This window comes from Heterodontus francisci, chromosome 15, assembly GCF_036365525.1.
Source record: "Heterodontus francisci isolate sHetFra1 chromosome 15, sHetFra1.hap1, whole genome shotgun sequence".
NCBI lineage: Eukaryota > Metazoa > Chordata > Chondrichthyes > Heterodontiformes > Heterodontidae > Heterodontus > Heterodontus francisci.
The window spans coordinates 48,216,791-48,233,785 of record NC_090385.1 but is presented as its reverse complement, the minus strand read 5'-3'; the positions used below and the strand labels follow the sequence as shown (position 1 = coordinate 48,233,785).

General features: G+C 46.0%; 1 protein-coding gene across 3 annotated transcripts in view; it reads left to right on the top strand.

Moving 5' to 3' along the window:
* The first annotated feature begins 7,070 nt into the window (after positions 1–7,070).
* taf1 (TAF1 RNA polymerase II, TATA box binding protein (TBP)-associated factor) overlaps positions 7,071–16,995 on the top strand; it is a 164,940-nt gene continuing 155,015 nt past the window's right edge. For all 3 annotated transcript variants that reach the window (XM_068047497.1, XM_068047494.1, XM_068047496.1), the window contains exons 1-2: positions 7,071–7,615; positions 15,225–15,364. In XM_068047497.1, coding sequence (XP_067903598.1) covers positions 15,248–15,364 — 117 coding nt within the window. In that variant the 5' untranslated portion in view covers positions 7,071–7,615; positions 15,225–15,247. The remainder of the gene's footprint in view (positions 7,616–15,224; positions 15,365–16,995) is intronic.

The window sequence follows — 16,995 nt, the reverse complement described above, 5'->3', positions numbered from 1 at the left end:
TAAGAACAAAAGGGAAGGTCTGTAATATGATGGAAGGCAGAAGAGTTTAAATGGCAAAAGGATGATGGTGCAAGACAAAAGGAGTTGGTAACGGGATAAGGAAAAAAATGTGTCAAGACAAGGTGCAAATGGGAATAGCAGAATCATCAACAATAGCTGCCTTTGAAAAATGGGGGTATATGTTCTGATCTGAAATTGTTGAGCTCAATGTTGAGTCCGGAAGGCTGTGAAGTGCCTAATCGAAAGCTGAGGTGCTGTTCCTCGAGCTTAAGTTGAGCTTTATTGGAACAATGTAGGAGGCCAAGGACAGAGAGGGCAGCATAGGAGTGGGGTGGAAAATTAAAATGACAGGGGACCAGAAGCTCAGGATCGTACTTGTGGACTGAACGGATGTGCTCCATAGTCATCCAATCCACATCCTTCAAAATGTTGACGAGATCGCATCGTGAGCAGCGAATACAGTATACTAAATTGAAACAAGTACAAGTAAATCACTGTTCACTTCAAAGGAGTGGTTAGGGCCCTGGATGGTGAGAAGGGAAGAGGAAAAAGGGCAATGCTTGCATCTCCTGCACTTGCATGGGAAGGTGCTGTGGGAAGGGGAGGGAGCATTGGGAGTGAGTGAGGAGTGGATCAGGGTGCCATGGAGGGAACTCTTTTTGAATACTGAAAGGGATGGGGAGGAAATGATGTGTTTTGTGGTGGCGGCATGCTGGAAGTGGTGGAAATGGCGAAGGATGATCCGTTGAATGCGGAGGCTGCTGGGGTGGAAGGTGAGGACAAGGGGAACCCTATTGTGGTTCTGGGAGGGAAGGGGTAACAGGAGAAATGCTGGAAGTGGAATAGACACAGTGGAGGCGACTCCTCAGCTGAGGAAGAGGAAAGACATATTGGAAGCACTGGTATAGAAGGTGGCATCATCAGAACAGATGTGACGGAGATGGAGAAACTGGGAGAATGGATTAGAGTCCTTGCAGAAAGCAGGGTGGGAGGAAGAGTAGTCACGAGAAGAGTCAGAGTCGGATCATGTGAGGGTAAGGAAAAGGTGGAAATTGGAAGCAAAGTTGATGAAATCTTCCAGTTCAAGGTAAAAGCAGGAAATGGTATCAACACAGTCATCAATGTACCAGTAAAAGAGATGAGGGAGGGGGCTGAGTAGGACTGGAACAAAGAATGTTCCATAGTGGGCGGCGCAGTGGTTAGCACCGCAACCTCACAGCTCCAGCGACCCGGGTTCAATTCTGGGTACTGCCTGTGTGGAGTTTGCAAGTTCTCCCTGTGTCTGCGTGGGTTTCCTCCGGGTGCTCCGGTTTCCTCCCACAGCCAAAAGACTTGCAGGTTGATAGGTAAATTGACTGTTATAAATTGCCCCTAGTATAGGTAGGTGGTAGGGAAATATAGGAACAGGTGGGGATGTGGTAGGAATATGGGATTAGTGTAGGATTAGTATAAATGGGTGGTTGATGGTCGGCACAGACTCGGTGGGCTGAAGGGCCTGTTTCAGTGCTGTATCTCTAAACTAAACTAATATCCCTCAAAAGGACAAGCATAGCTAGGACCCATATGGGTTCCCATAGCAACACCTTTTATTTGGAGGTGGAATCAAAAGAGAAGTTGTTCAATTTAAGAATAAGTTCAACCAGGCAGAAGAGGGTGGTGGTGAATGGGGACTGGTTGGGCCTCCGTTGCTGTGGGAGTAGTGGTTTGAGGAACGCTGAGTATTTTGGAGACATCTATAAGTAGATCTGAAGCATGAAGATTGGAATTTCAGCTGCTATCCATGCGGAATAAGTCAGAGCCGGAAGCAGATACTGAGGAAAGACATATGGCTGTGAAAGCAAGTTTTGGTAGACCTGATCAAACACGAGAAGGAAAACAGAAAGCAATGAAGATGAACAGGGTAAAAGAGACAAATGGAAATCCTTTCACAGAGAAGACCAGAACATCTTCAATGTGTGCATCCTGGAACTGGCAGTGACAGTGAATTAAACACTAATGCAAAACCTGCTTCACAAACCACTGACCACCTCCAGGCGCTTATCCATTGTCTCTCAAGATAAGGAGGCCAAAGAAGAACAAAACCAAAATACTGCAGATGCTGGAAATGTGAAATAAAAATTAGAAAATGCTGGAAATACTCAGCAGCTGACTCAGAAAGATGACCTTTCATCAGAACCGGAAAAAGTTCGAGGTGTAACAGGTTTTAAGCAAGTACAAAGGCAGAGAAAGGTTGGGAGGGGAAAGAACAAAGGTCTGTGATAGCGTGGAAGGCAGGAGAGATTTAAATGACAAAAGGATGATGGGCAAGGTAATGGGACAAGTAAAGAAACAAAAGATAGGTCTAGAGGAGGTGTAAATGGAAGGTGTAAAGTTTGATTAAGGGGAAGAATTAGGGAAAAATATACTGAGCACACACTACAAGGGTTAATAAAAGTTCCACAGACTGATAATAGCATATGCCTTGACAATTACTTCAGTATAGACCAATCTATATTGTTTGGGAGATATGAATTTTCATTCCTAGGTGTTTTTTTTATTTATTTAGAGATACAGCACTGAATCAGGCCCTTTGACCCACCGAGTCTGTGCCGACCATCGACCACCTATTTATACTAATCCTGCACTAATCCCATATTCCTACCACATCCCCACCTGTCCCTATATTTCCCCTACCTATACTAGGGGCAATTTATAATGGCCAATTTACCTATCAACCTGAAAGTCTTTGGTTGTGGGAGGAAACCGGAGCACCCGGAGGAAACACACGCAGACACAGGGAGAACTTGCAAACTCCACACAGGCAGTACCCAGAATTGAACCCGGGTCGCTGGAGCTGTGAGGCTGCAGTGCTAACCACTGCGCCATTGTGCCGCCCATTGCTATACCGTCTTGTCTTAGCTTTATTTGGCATGGGGATTTAGTAACTCGCTGGAGATGTTACTTATTGCGGAACAAGGCTATTACTGAATTGTTTAGACAATTAACTCACACTGATAACTACAGTGAAAAAGGAAACATTCGTAAGGGCTGGAAGGCTTGGAACAGATGAATCCCTTGAGGAATATAAAGACAGTAGGAAGGAACTTAAGCAAGGAGTCAGGAAGGCTAAAAGGGATCATGAAAAGTCATTGGCAAACAGGATTAAGGAAAATCCCAAGGCTTTTTGTACGTATATAAAGAGCAAGAGGGTAACTAGGGAAAGGGTTGGCCCACTCAAGGACAGAGAAGGGAATCTATGTGTGGAGCCAGAGGAAATGGGTGAGGTACTAAATGAGTACTTTACATCAGTATTCACCAAAGAGAAGGACTTGATGGATGATGAGCCTAGGGAAGGGAGTGTAGATAGTCTCAGTCATCTCATTATCAAAAAGGAGGAGGTGTTGGGTGTCTTGCAAAGCATTAAGGTAGATAAATCCCCAGGGCCTGATGGGATCTACCCCAGAATACTGAGGGAGGCAAGGGAAGAAATTGCTGGGGCCTTGACAGAAATCTTTGCATCCTCATTGGCTATAGGTGAGGTCCCAGAGGACTGGAGAATAGCCAATGTTGTTCCTTTGTTTAAGAAGGGTAGCAAGGATAATCCAGGAAATTATAGGCCGGTGAGCCTTACGTCAGTGGTAGGGAAATTATTAGAGAGGATTCTTCGGGACAGGATTTACTCCCATTTGGAAACAAAGGAATTTATTAGCGAGAGGCAGCATGGTTTTGTGAAGGGGAGGTCGTGTCTCACTAATTTGATTGAGTTTTTTGAGGAAGTGACAAAGATGATTGATGAAGGAAGGGCAGTGGATGTTATCTATATGGACTTTAGTAAAGCCCTTGACAAGGTCCCTCATGGCAGACTGGTACAAAAGGTGAAGTCACACGGGATCAGAGGTGAGCTGGCAAGATGGATACAGAATTGGCTCAGTCATAGAAGACAGAGGGTATCAGTGGAAGGGTGCTTTTCTGAATGGAGGGACGTGACTAGTGGTGTTCCGCAGGGATCAGTGCTGGGACCTTTGCTGTTTGTAGTATATATAAATGATTTGGAGGAAAATGTAGCTGGTCTGATTAGTAAGTTTGCAGACGACACAAAGGTTGGTGGAGTTGCGGATAGTGATGAGGATTGTCAGAGGATACAGCAGGATATAGATCGGTTGGAGACTTGGGTGGAGAAATGGCAGATGGAGCTTAATCCGGACAAATGTGAAGTAATGCATTTTGGAAGGTCTAATGCAGGTGGGAAGTATACAGTAAATGGCAGAACCCTTCGGAGTATTGACAGGTAGAGAGATCTGGGTGTACAGGTCCACAGGTCACTGAAATTGGCAACGCAGGTGGATAAGGTCGTCAAGAAGGCATACGGAATGCTTGCCTTCATCAGTCGGGGCATAGAGTATAAAAATTGGCAAGTCATGCTGCAGCTGTACAGAACTTTAGTTAGGCCACACTTAGAATATTGCGTGCAATTCTGGTCGCCACTCTACCAGAAGGACGTGGAGGCTTTGGAGAGGGTGCAGAAGAGGTTTACCAGGATGTTGCCTGGTCTGGAGGGCATTAGCTATGAGGAGAAGTTGGATAAACTCTGATTGTTTTCACTGGAATGACGGAGGTGGAGGGGCGACATAATGGAGGTTTACAAAGTTATGAGCGGCATGGACAGAGTGGATAGTCAGAAGCTTTTTCCTGGGGTGGAAGAGTCAGTTACTAGGGGACATAGGTTTAAGGTGAGAGGGGCAAAGTTTAGAGGGGATGTGCAAGGCAGGTTCTTTACACAGAGGGTGGTGAGTGCCTGGAACTTGCTGCCGGGGGAGGTTGTGGAAGCAGGTACGATAGCGACGTTGAAGAGGCATCTTGACAAATACATGAATAGGATGGGAATAGAGGGATATGGTCCCCGGAATTGCAGAAGGTTTTAGTTTAGGCAGACATCAAGATTGGCGCAGGCTTGGAGGGCCGAATGGCCTGTTCCTGTGCTGTACTGTTCTGCCGGACTGAACATTGAGTTCAATAATTTCAGAGCATGACAGCCCCCCATTTTACTTTCATTTTTAGTTGTTTTTAATTTATTACAACCCTTTTTTTTTGCATTTATTTCATTTCATCTTAGTTTGTTCAGTTTGCTTACCCACTGTTTTTTTTTCATGTTTGCACTTGCTGCTGTTCAATATTCAGTCTGTTAATACCTATTCTGTACTAATGCTTGCCTTTCAACACACCATTAACATATTGTTTGACTTTGCTCCATGACCTTCTGGTCAGCTATGTGGCCTTGTCCAATCTACACCTTCTCCTTTGTTATCTCTTGCCCCACCCCCACCTCACTTGCTTATAACCTGTGACATTTTTAATATTTGTCTGTTCTGAAGAAGGGTCACTGACCCGAAACGTTAACTCTGCTTCTCTTTCCACAGATGCTGCCAGACCTGCTGAGTGGTTCCAGCATTTCTTGTTTTTATTTCAGATTTCCAGCATCCGCAGTATTTTGCTTTTATTTTACTGTACTGTTCTTCGTTCTTTGTACACTCTGATCAGCTGGCTTTTGCAGGCAATTCCTCTCTATCATGATTAGCCTCAAATTCTTCAATTTCTTGCTGCCTTTTACCCAGGCTGCTCCATCCCTAGTTTCAGCTTGCAGGATAAAGATAGGGAAGACACAACAGACTCCAATAGTCTTACAGACATAAAAGTCGTTTACTGCAGTATTTCCGATGATGTATCGAGAAAAACGGAATTGCTAATTCGCACTGCCAAATATTTTGAAGGGCTACTGTCTTTGACTCTCCTGTTCAATCATTTGGCGCTTATGTGGGTGCCAAACTTCCCCGCCTGTCCGAGCTGCACCCTTTTTATCCGTAAAGCTGTGATTTCCGGTGATGCTCTATTGGAATAGGCGACCGTGTGATCCTCCCGGCCAGTGGGCGGCGCTGTGATCCTCCCGGCCAGTGGGCGGCGCTGTGATCCTCCCGGCCAGTGGGCGGCGCTGTGATCCTCCCGGCCAGTGGGCGGCGCTGTGATCCTCCCGGCCAGTGGGCGGCGCTGTGATCCTCCCGGCCAGTGGGCGGCGCTGTGATCCTCCCGGCCAGTGGGCGGCGCTGTGATCCTCCCGGCCAGTGGGCGGCGCTGTGATCCTCCCGGCCAGTGGGCGGCCCTGTAATCCTCCCGGCCAGTGGGCGCGCTGTGATCCTCCCGGCCGGTGGCCGGCGCTGCGATCCACCCGGCCGGTGGGCGGCGCTGTGATCCTTCCGGCCTGTGGGCGGCGCTGTGATCTTCCCGGTCATTGGGCGTCGCTGCGATCCTCCCGGCCAGTGGGGGGCGCTGCGATCCTCCCTGTCACTGAGCGGCGCTGCGATATTCCCGGTTAGTGGGCGGTGCTGTGATCCTCCCGGCTCGTGGTTGGCGCTGTGATCCTCCCGGCCAGTGGGCGGCGCTGTGATCCTTCCGGTCTGGGCGGTGCTGCGATCCTCCCGGTCAGTGGGGGGCGCTGCGATCGTCCCGGCCAGTGGGCGGAGCTATAATCGTCCTGGACAGTAGGCGGCGCTGAGATCCTCCCGGTCGGTGGGCGGCGCTGTGATCCTTAAGGTCGGTGGGCCGCGCTGTGTTCCTCCCGGCCGGTGGGCGGCGCTGTGAACCTCCCGGCCGGTGTGCGGCGCTGTGATCTTCCCGGTCGGTGTGCGGCGCTGTGATCCTCCAGGCCGGTGGGCGGCGCTGTGATCCTCCCGGCCAGTGGGCGGCGTTGTGATCCTCCAGGCCGGTGGGCGGCGCTGTGATCCTCCCGGCCGGTGGGCGGCGCTGTGATGCTCCAAGCCGGTGGGCGGTACTGTGATCCTCCAGGCCGGTGGGCGGCGCTGTGATCCTCCCGGCCAGTGGGCGGCGTTGTGATCCTCCAGGCCGGTGGGCGGCGCTGTGATCCTCCCGGCCGGTGGGCGGCGCTGTGATCTTCCCGGTCGGTGTGCGGCGCTGTGATCCTCCAGGCCGGTGGGCGGCGCTGTGATGCTCCAAGCCGGTGGGCGGTACTGTGATCCTCCAAGCCGGTGGGCGGCGCTGTGACCCTCCAGGCCAGTGGGCGGCGCTGTGACCGGAGGCTGCCCAGGTTTGTCTGTCCTTCAGGGGAAGCAGCTGCATTCTGTGTCACGGTTGAGGGTGGGCAGCGGGGAGAATGAACCGAAATCCTGGAAGCAGTTCTTGTATAATAGGCTTAGTCGGGATTGGACGCGGAGTATATTGAGAACCGAGGCTGGTCCTGAGCTGCAGAGGAGGACAGGGAGTTGAGGCGGCTGAACAGGGGAGGTCGCGGGGAATGGGCTGGCGGCGAGAAAACGAACGGCGGCTGTTAGTCTGAAGAAAAGCTCCAGAGGTACATCTGAGGAGAGAGAGGTTAATGTTCCGGTGGGAGCCCCAACCCTCCGGTTGGTACTGGAGTGTCCGAGGCTGTGACTGGATCGGTGCCTTTCAACTTTGCTGCATGTGGCAGAATCCGTGTTTCAGTGTTTACGAAACGGGCCTCACTTTGCTCCACGAAGACTTTGTTTCTCACCATTGCCTCCTGTGAGACTGGGGACAGGATGTGTTTTGGAGTAGACTCAGTACCCATCTGCTGAACCTCCTTGCTTCCATCCCAGAGTTTAAACAGGTCAGTGGCTTTCAAATATGCCTATATAGTGGGCTTGAGGCTTTAATTTAGTCAACTTCTCATGTCTTTGTTTGCTTTACTTGCCCCAGGGGTCTGGTGTAGTGATTGATAGCGTTAACAGCAACTTGTGTTTATGTAGCGCCTTTAACGTAGTGAAACATGCCAAGCGTTTTTAGACAAGTGTTGGCATTGACCCAAAGGAGGATATACTAGGACAGGTGATCAAAAGCTTGGTTAAAGAATTAAGTTTTAAGGGGCCTCTTAAAGGAGAGGACATGGAGGTAGAGATTTAGGAAGGGAATTCTAGCGCTTATGACAGATGGTTGACAGTGTTGGGGCAAAGGAGATGGAGGATGTACAAGAGGCCAGATTTAGAGGAATGCAGAGTTTGCAGAAGGTTGTAGAGGTGGAGAACGTTACAGTGATGGTGAGGGAAGAAGCAGCAGACTGATTTGAGTATGAGGTTGAGAATTTTAAAATCAAGGTATTGATGGACTGGAAGCCAATTCGGACAGTGAACACAGTGGTGATGGCTGAATAGCACTTGTGTGAGGATATGAGTAGGTCCCAACCAAATTCAGTCAAATTTTACAGTCACAGCATTTTAAGTATCATGAATTTCACGTATTTAAATCATAAATTTCAGTGTCACAACAAATCATGAAATTGATCTATTTAAAACTAGAAAGACGAGGGAGGTGTCTGGTTTCAAATGGCATTTATTTGTATACTCCAAAAGTATTGTAAAAAGCTGATTAAACTGGCCACATTCTTTACTTACTGAAGTCAGGGGTTGAATGTGAGCATGGAGCAACCTGCAGCTGTCTCTTCATTCCCTGTCTCTGCGCTGTGAACACCTGTCTGTGTTTAGACACAGCTCTCTGCATCCACAGAGTTTGTTGGAATTGTCAGACAGCCCTGTGCTAGACTTGCCAGGTGGAGGATTCTGCATTCCATAGAGTTCCAAAACTGCAACACAGGCAAAGTCCAATCTGGATTCTTTTACAATGCTTCTATAAGCAGGAATCTCCAGCCTACAGTTCTTGTCAAAGCCAGGAATCACATCAAACAAGTTTAAACCCAACATCAACAGGTGCATTTGTGCAGGTCAAAGATACGCACAGCCTTCAGGAACGCTGCAGAAGATTGTTGAAACCTCTGAGCTGCTTTATCTTCACTGCTTGACTCTTCCCTGTAGCAGTAGTATTGCTTGAGCTTCTTTGCCATGCAAGAAAACATCGGTTGAGCACAGGCATTTAATTCAGCATCATCAGAGTGTTGTTCGTTTGACTGTGCTTCAGTCCAGAACAGTACATCTGTTAAGTTATTGTAAGGTTTGTGGATTGTGATGTGTTGAGATTCAAGCCAAGTGATTAAATCCATCAGTCATGTCGCATTCTTGGCAACAAACTGAACCTCCTCATTAAGCTGTGCATCGTTTAGAAGGGTTACAATGTCTGTTTTCAGTGTCAGTGTGAGTTCTTCTGAGATGAAGGCTGTGTAGTATTTCAGGTGATCTGCATGATACTGTACTGCCCGAAACCAAGAATTCCAATGTGTAATTACGGACTGTGGAGGAAGGGCAATGTTTTGTTCCCCAATTTTGGCCATTTCAGCTGCATTTTCAACGTGTTGCCTGTATTGAGGCCTGTGGCTAGGGCAGTGTTTTAAGATCATCTTAATGTAGGTGACCCGTTTGTCAACTTTACCAGATTTGCTTTTCCACAGCTCAGTGACAAAAGAAATTATATGCATATTGCATGTAATATGGACAGCATTAGGCTTTACACCTTGGAGCACAGATTTGAAATATTTTGTCATGTAAGTTGCATTGTCACTAATGAAAACAGACACCCAATTGAAATTTGAATCCTGTTTTGAAACGGTTTTGATTATCACTTGGGAAACTGTGGTGTAATTAACACCTTCTAAGTAGACATAGACTGTGAGAAATGTTGTCAGCTTTCCTGACTGTACATCTTTGGCCTTAACAAACATAAAATGAAACAAACCATGTAGCATATTGTTGTCTTGCTCATCAAATAATTGCAAAAGACTCACATGTGTTAATCTAAGACTCGTGTCGCAAAAACCTTTGGTAGGTAGTCCTGTTTAACACCTGGCTCGGGTATAAAATTAAAACCCGACCTGACCACAGCCAAGCTGAGCCCAAGCCCTTGAATTTTTTTCGCGCCCTACCTGACCTGACCCGACCCGACCCGAATCTCCTTCATCCGTTCCCTCAGCAGGCTATTTCTGCAGCTGGAGTTGTGGCGAATCATGGGTAAGCCTGACTTCCCAGACGCAGTGTCCAGCCCGACCCAAGCCCGAATGCTGGACTCGGAATTTTGACCCGACCTGAACCCGACACATGTAGTCGGGGTAGGATAGCCCGGCTTTACTCTTGTCATAGTCTGTTTGCACTTGGCAAACAACCACCATTTTGCACATTATGATGAATGAATACCCACAGCTTTGGGTGATCAAGTTTTTCCAATGGTATTGTCAGGCAAACCCCCCCACCTGCCAAGACTGAGGCACACGTTATTTTGCCACATGAACATTAAAACTTAAAAATTGCAAGCCCCTGACTGGTAAGACATTTTCATAGTATCAGACAGTGTGGAACAAGGAAACAAGTCTCTGCCCCAATACACAGAAGGGACCTGGTCAAACCAGTCAGTCACGTGACCACCTGCTGACCAACTAGGGGAGTTTTAAACTGGAAAAGCAGATTTCGAAATCAGAAAGCTCCTGGTTTGATAAGACCTCTCTCCTGTCTGCCCTCATCTCGCTCTCACCAGCTTCGGAAGCCATTGAAGACACGCAAACCCAAAGAGAGAAAAGTCTCCTATGTGAACAAGGTTTAAGAAGAATACTGGGCCCCAACGAAACGCCAGATCTTGATCTTCAATCAAGGACTACAACGGGCTCAAAAAATAGTAACAAGATATTGCCTCAAATTGTTCCACTGTATCTTTTCTTCTCTTTTCTGTCCCTATCTGCATGTGTATATCGCATGTGCATGCTAGCGTGGGCGCGTCATATATCCGTAGGCGTGAACCATATTAGACTTTAAGTTTAATAAATTTCACTTTTCATCTTTAAAACAAAGAAAGCCTGTTTGTGCTCATTTCTTTGCCTTATAATTGGAAAGCTGTGAACCAGAATTCACAAAGGGGGAGCTCAAAACACAGTGTGTTTAAAATTAAACCTTGTTACAATAAGACCAGGTGAAGATAGTAGCAGACCCGTAGACACCTTTCTTGTCTGGTCGTACCAGTATATTGACGCTTTCAAAAGCATCCACAATTTCAATTGTAACCAACTGACAATTTTCTGAGCTCTTTGTCAACTTCTTAAAAAGAGATGAAATCGTTGCTTGTTTTTTTTGTGCGTTCGGTTTCCAGCAGTGTGGTGTTGGATGCTCTCTTTCTGCTGCAATGGCTTTCAGACTCTTAAGCAGCTGAAACGTTGCCCACCATGTGTGATCCAATGAAACATTGCAGCTTGTACAAAACAAGGTCGGCATGCAGAATTTGGCTACCAAATTCTTTCACTTGATGTGCTGCAGCAATGGTTGCGACTGTTTTTGATTTGCTTATACTGGCATTCTCTTTTGTCTGCTAATACTTGAGACTGCTTCTCTCAAAACTGCACCGGAAGCCCTCCCTCCTCTACCAATCAGCAAGCCTTGTGTCAATGAATAAAACGCACAAAGTTTGTAAGATGGCTGATTTCACGGAGGACCTGAGATTTCATGGTCTGTGTTGCATTTTTCATGGTCGTGAATTTGGTAGGGCCCTAGATATGAGCGATATGATCAGCTCCAGTTTATGGAGAGTGTACGATGGGAGACCAGCCAGGAAAGTATTGGAATATTTGAGTTTGGAAAGCATTGATGAGGGTTTCAGTAGCAGGTGAGCTGAGGCAGGGGTAGAGATGGGCAATTATTATGGAGGTGGAAGTAGGCGGTCTTTTGTGACGGAGAAGATATGGGGTTGGAAACTCAGCTCAAGGTAATAAAGGACCCCGAAGGCACTTACGATTTGTTCCAGCCTGAAGCACTGGCCAGGGAAAGCAATGGAATTAGTGGTGAGAGAACTTGGTTCAGTGGTGGCAGTAAACAATATTACAAGAGCAAAATACTGTGGATGCTGGAAATCTGAAATAAAAACAGAAATTACTGGAAACACTCAGGTCTGGCAGGATCTGTGGAGAGAGCAACTGAGTTAACCTTTCAGGGTGATGTCCTTTTTCCAGAACTGGCCACGGCCCTGAAACTTTAACTCTCTTCACTGATGCTGCCAGACTTGCTGTAGACAATGATTTTGGTCTTCCCAATGGTCATTTAATGAAATTTTGGCACCTCCAAACAATCGGACAACATAGAGGCAGTGGAGGGGTCAAGAGAGGTGCTACTGGGGTAGAGCAGGGTGTTATCAGTGTAAATATATAACCTGATGTGTCTTTGGATGATATCACTGAGTGGCAGCATGTAGATGAGAAATAAGGGGTGAAGGAGTACTCTGTACAGTATTGGTTTCCTTATTTAAGGAAGGATGTAAATGCATTGGAAGCAATTCAGAGAAAGTTTACTAGACTGGGCGGTTGTCTTATGAGGAAAGCTTGGATAGGCTAGGCTTGGAGCCTTTGGAGGCAACTTGATTGAGACATATAAGATCCTGAGGGGTCTTGACAGGGTGGATGTGGGAGAATCTGGAACTAGGAGTCCTCAGAGATGAGAATTTTTTTCTCTGAGGGTTGAGAGTCTTTGGAACTCTGTTCCTCTAAAAGCAGTGGAAGCAGAGTCTTTGAATATTTTTAAGGCAGAGATAGATAGGTTTTTGATGAGCAAGGGGGTGAAAGGTTATCAGGAATAGGCGGGAATATGGAGTTGATGTTACAAACAGATCAGCCATAATCTTATTGAATGGCGGAGTAGGTTCGAGGGGCCAAGTGGCCGCCTCCTCCTCCCAATTCGTATCTTTGTAAGGATGGATCTTTGGGGAGCCCCATAGTGAATGGTGTGGTGTGGGAAGAGAAACATTGCAGGAGGTTTTTTGGCTATGACTGGATAGCTAAGAGTGGAACCAGGGAAAGACATGTCCCACTCACTTGGACCTTTGAGGAGAGGCGTTAAAGGAGAATGGTGTGGTCCACTGTGTCAAAGGCTGTAGACAGGTCAAGAAAGATGAGGGATAGTTCACTATGGTCAATCACAGAGGATGCCATTTGTGACTTTGATTAGGGTAATTTAAGTGTTGTAGGAGTGGTGGAAACCTGATTGGTGAAGTTCAAACATGGAGTTATGGAAAAGATGAGCACAGATTTGGGAGGTAACTACATGTTCATGGACTTCAAAAAGGAAAGGGAGGTTGGAGATGGTGCGAAAGTTTGCAAGAGCAGAAAGGTCAAGGGTGGTTTTTTTTTTTAAGAGGAGGGGATGATGGCAGATTTAAATGTTTGGGGGAGGGGGAAACAGTACCTAAGGAGAGGGAACCTTTTATAATACTAGATAGCCTGGGAGCTAAGAAGGGAAATTGTGTGGTCAAGAGTTTACTAGGATTAGGATACAGAGAATAGGAGGAAGGTCTTGTGGACAAGATTAGCGTGGAGATGAAATGAGAAGAAATAGATGAGAAACTAGAGAATGAGGCAAGTCCACAATTAGGGAAGGGAGAAGGTTGTCTTGGTGGGCAAAGGAAAGAGATGGATGCAGCAGAGGCAGCTGAGGGAATAGTCTGATTCAGAGTGACAAAAGTTGATGAGCTCCTTGCACTTGTAGAAGGGAGGGTGGAGGGTTTAAGGAGATGGTAGTGGAGAAAGAAGCCTGAGATAATTGTTGCAGTTAAGAGTCAACCAGGTAAGGTCAGCAGATTTCCTTCCCTAAAGGACAATAGGAGGGTACATTCTGGACGAGGAAGTGTCAATTACACTCATCCTAAAACCGTCAACAGACATTGCTGAATTGAATGGGTTCTTCTGAAACAAAGAAGGTATGAAGTAGCCACATCCTGGGCCATTGTGTGGTCAAAACAGGGAGGGGACCATGCGTCTTCCAAAAGAGGCTAATGTGAGAGATTCACCTTAAAAGGTGAGGAACAAAGGGAGAGTCTTTTCAGGACAGGACTAGAGCCAACAGCATTAGTCTGGTCTGTCCTCAGCTCTCGCAGTTCAACAACAAAAAAAACATTTTAAATTCCAGCAAGGCGAAGAGGGAGATATCGATTCCAGCCAATATGGTTGAACCCTGTTAGCTACAGCAAAGAGACAAGAGTGCCCTTGCAAAACGACTTTTCTTCAGTACTGTCTTCAACCCAAAGCAAACTGCCAGGAGACTGCAACAGCCCATGAAAACCAGACACCCAGCAAACTTTAAAAATTCACCGTCTGAGGAGGATCCTATAGGTTATTCCTGAAACAGCAGGCTTTTACAACCTGATCTCTGAAAACCTCTTACCCTGTACTTTTCTGTCTTGTCTTCTCCTGAGAGCGCGTGTGAGAGTGAATGTGTGCATGAGTGGTGTTGCGATCATCTAGGGATTTGTTTAAGTAGTTATTTTTTTTAACCTACAAGAAAACCTGTCGCTGTATGTTTATTTGACAAATGAAGCAAAAGGGGTTAAAACCTCAGTAACAAAAACACTTGCTGTGGTCAATTGGGAGGTGAACAGTGGGAACAAGCCATGCCATCACCCACCTGGCCATAAGAGAATGGAAACCAAAATGCGTGAATGCTGTTGTTGGGGCCTTTCAGTTCTGTCCATTATTTAGGCAGATGCAGCACTTGTAAAACAGTGAGATGTCATGCATTATGATTTCTCAAAGTTTTGCTTCATGAAGCTTTCTGAGTATCCTCTATTGTATTTGTGAGTTTTTGACAGAAGCGAGGTTTGTTTTATTTAGAACAGCACTAGAAGTTCATGTACTTTGGGGGACAGTGAAGTAGGTAAGTAGTTATAGGTTTCCATCGAGGTCTAATTCAAAGTCTTTTTTTTTGTTTGTTTATAAGTATTGCTTACTGTCTTAATGTTGTCCAGCATTTGTGTAAAGCTCCAGGAGTTAAGAAAGTATTCATCCACATGTCCATAATTTCTCCACCTATTTTTGACCATGTGGAAATTTGGGTTTTGATTGAATTTGGTATTGTCCATCCATCTCAAGTTGGTTGGAACATTTTCAACACAGATTAGAAATCACCAACTCTTAAAGGGCAGATGCAGAAAGCTTCAAATTTCCATGTAAGAGATTGCTTGTGATAGCTGCTGTGATAGATCTCATGAAAGAAGTGTTCAGTAGAGAATGATAGGTGTACCTTGTGTTTTTCAAAACTAGTTAAAAATCCACCTGAACAGCCTTTCTGTGTGTAACCTGGAAGGTTTCACCACCCCACCTTCGCCCACACCACCCCGCTCAACCACCATCCATGCACTTCTGATACAACAATTAAAATGAACTATTCATTATATTTAAGGAAGCAGCAGTACTGTACTAAGACTGAGAAATATTGTGCATGGCAGTACAATTAAAAATTCAAGCTGAGTGTGAATCAACAAGCTGATTAAATCCTTCAGTCAGAGGGACTTATTTTTGCTCTTGTTCCCAGAGAGTGGATTGGTGGAACCTCTGATGATGTCGGACTCGGACAGTGATGAAGATCATGAGCAGCCATTCTCTCTCACTGGCTTTCTGTTTGGGAATATCAATGAGGATGGACAATTGGAGGATGACAGCGTTCTTGACAAGGTAATGTGCCTGCTAAGCGTATAATCACTGTAACACAATTGGGTAGAAAGTATATAACAGTATCTCCATGTGTGTACCTAAAGAGCGGAATTAAACATCCTAGCAAGTAGAAGTTGTCACGACAGACGTCCAAACTCTTGTTTATATCATTAAACCCATGGACTGAAATAGCATCATGTAAGCTATTGAGTAAGTAAATAACAACACTATTAATGCCTAATGTCTGTTAGTCGTTTGTGTGATAGCATTAAATGATAGGTACCTATCAACCTGCAAGTCTTTGGCTGTGGGAGGAAACCGGAGCACCCGGCAGAAACCCACGCGGTCACAGGGAGAACTTGCAAACTCCACACAGGCAGTACCCAGAACCGAACCCGGGTCGCTGGAGCTGTGAGGCTGCGGTGCTAGCCACTGTGCCTGCTTTGATAAATTTCCATATTGTTAGGTAGTTGCCAGTGTTGTAGCTATACTGGAAGAACTTGGCTAAGGGTGCGGTTAGTTCTGCAGCACCAGTTTTTGTACTACAGTAATGACATTGTCAGGGCCTTTGCTGTATCCAGTACCTTCTGCTGTTTCTTGATATTATGTGGAGTGATTCAAATTGGCTGAAGACTGGCATCTGTGATGGTGGGGACCTCAGGAGGAGGCCGAGATGGATCATCCACTCAGCACTTCTGGCCAAAGATGGTTGCAAATGCTTCAGTTTTGTCTTTTTCACTGAAGTGCTGGGCTCCCCCATCATTGAGGATGGGGATGTTTGTGGAGCCTTCCCCTCTGGTTAGTAATTTAATTGTTCACCATTATTCACGACTGAATGTGGCAGGACTGCAGAGTTTTGATCTAATTGGTTGGTCACCAGGTTCTTATTCTCCTCCAGTCTTACTTTCTACTCCTTCCATTGCACTATCAGCAGCTGGTTTTCAACCATTAGACCCCAACCTTCTGGAACTTACGCCCGAAATACTTTCACCTTCCCACCTTTGTTTTCAAAAGCCTTCTTAAAAATATGCTTTTTGCTTATCCCACCCCCACCCCCACAAGTCCTTTTGTATGCTTTCTCTCTTTTCCTGCAGTTCAGTTGCAGCTTCTTTCTTCTTTGTGAGGCTTTTCTCTACCTCAAGCACTTCAGAAACATAAGTTTGCAAGTAGCCATGTAAATAAATTAACTTCTGATCTCGAGGTGACCTTTGCAGCATATTTTAATACCTTTTGTAAATTGGGCAGTTAATTGCCTATATGGTAGCTACCCAGCAATGATTTAGATTTCCATGTTGGCATTTCATTCAATTTATATCTACCTGTCACTGAACTCCCTAAGCAATTTCCCCCTGGACAGCTGCAAGATAGTAACAGTTGCTGGATTGGAACACTGTGATAATGAAGCACTGTTTTCATGATGGGAAAAATCAATCAAGGTCAACCCCACCTCCAAGCAGGAAACACTTTCTGAACTAACCCTATGCACCTTTCCAGTGTTCATTAGGACCAATATTGCCACCAGCATTCTCTTTGCAACTGAAGAAGTGAACATATAATTGAGAGGGAGAGAATAAGATAAAATGTTTTAAAAGTTCATTTGCTGTTGTGGTGTCATCATTCCTGTCAATGCGACATTTTCTCCCTGATCCTTT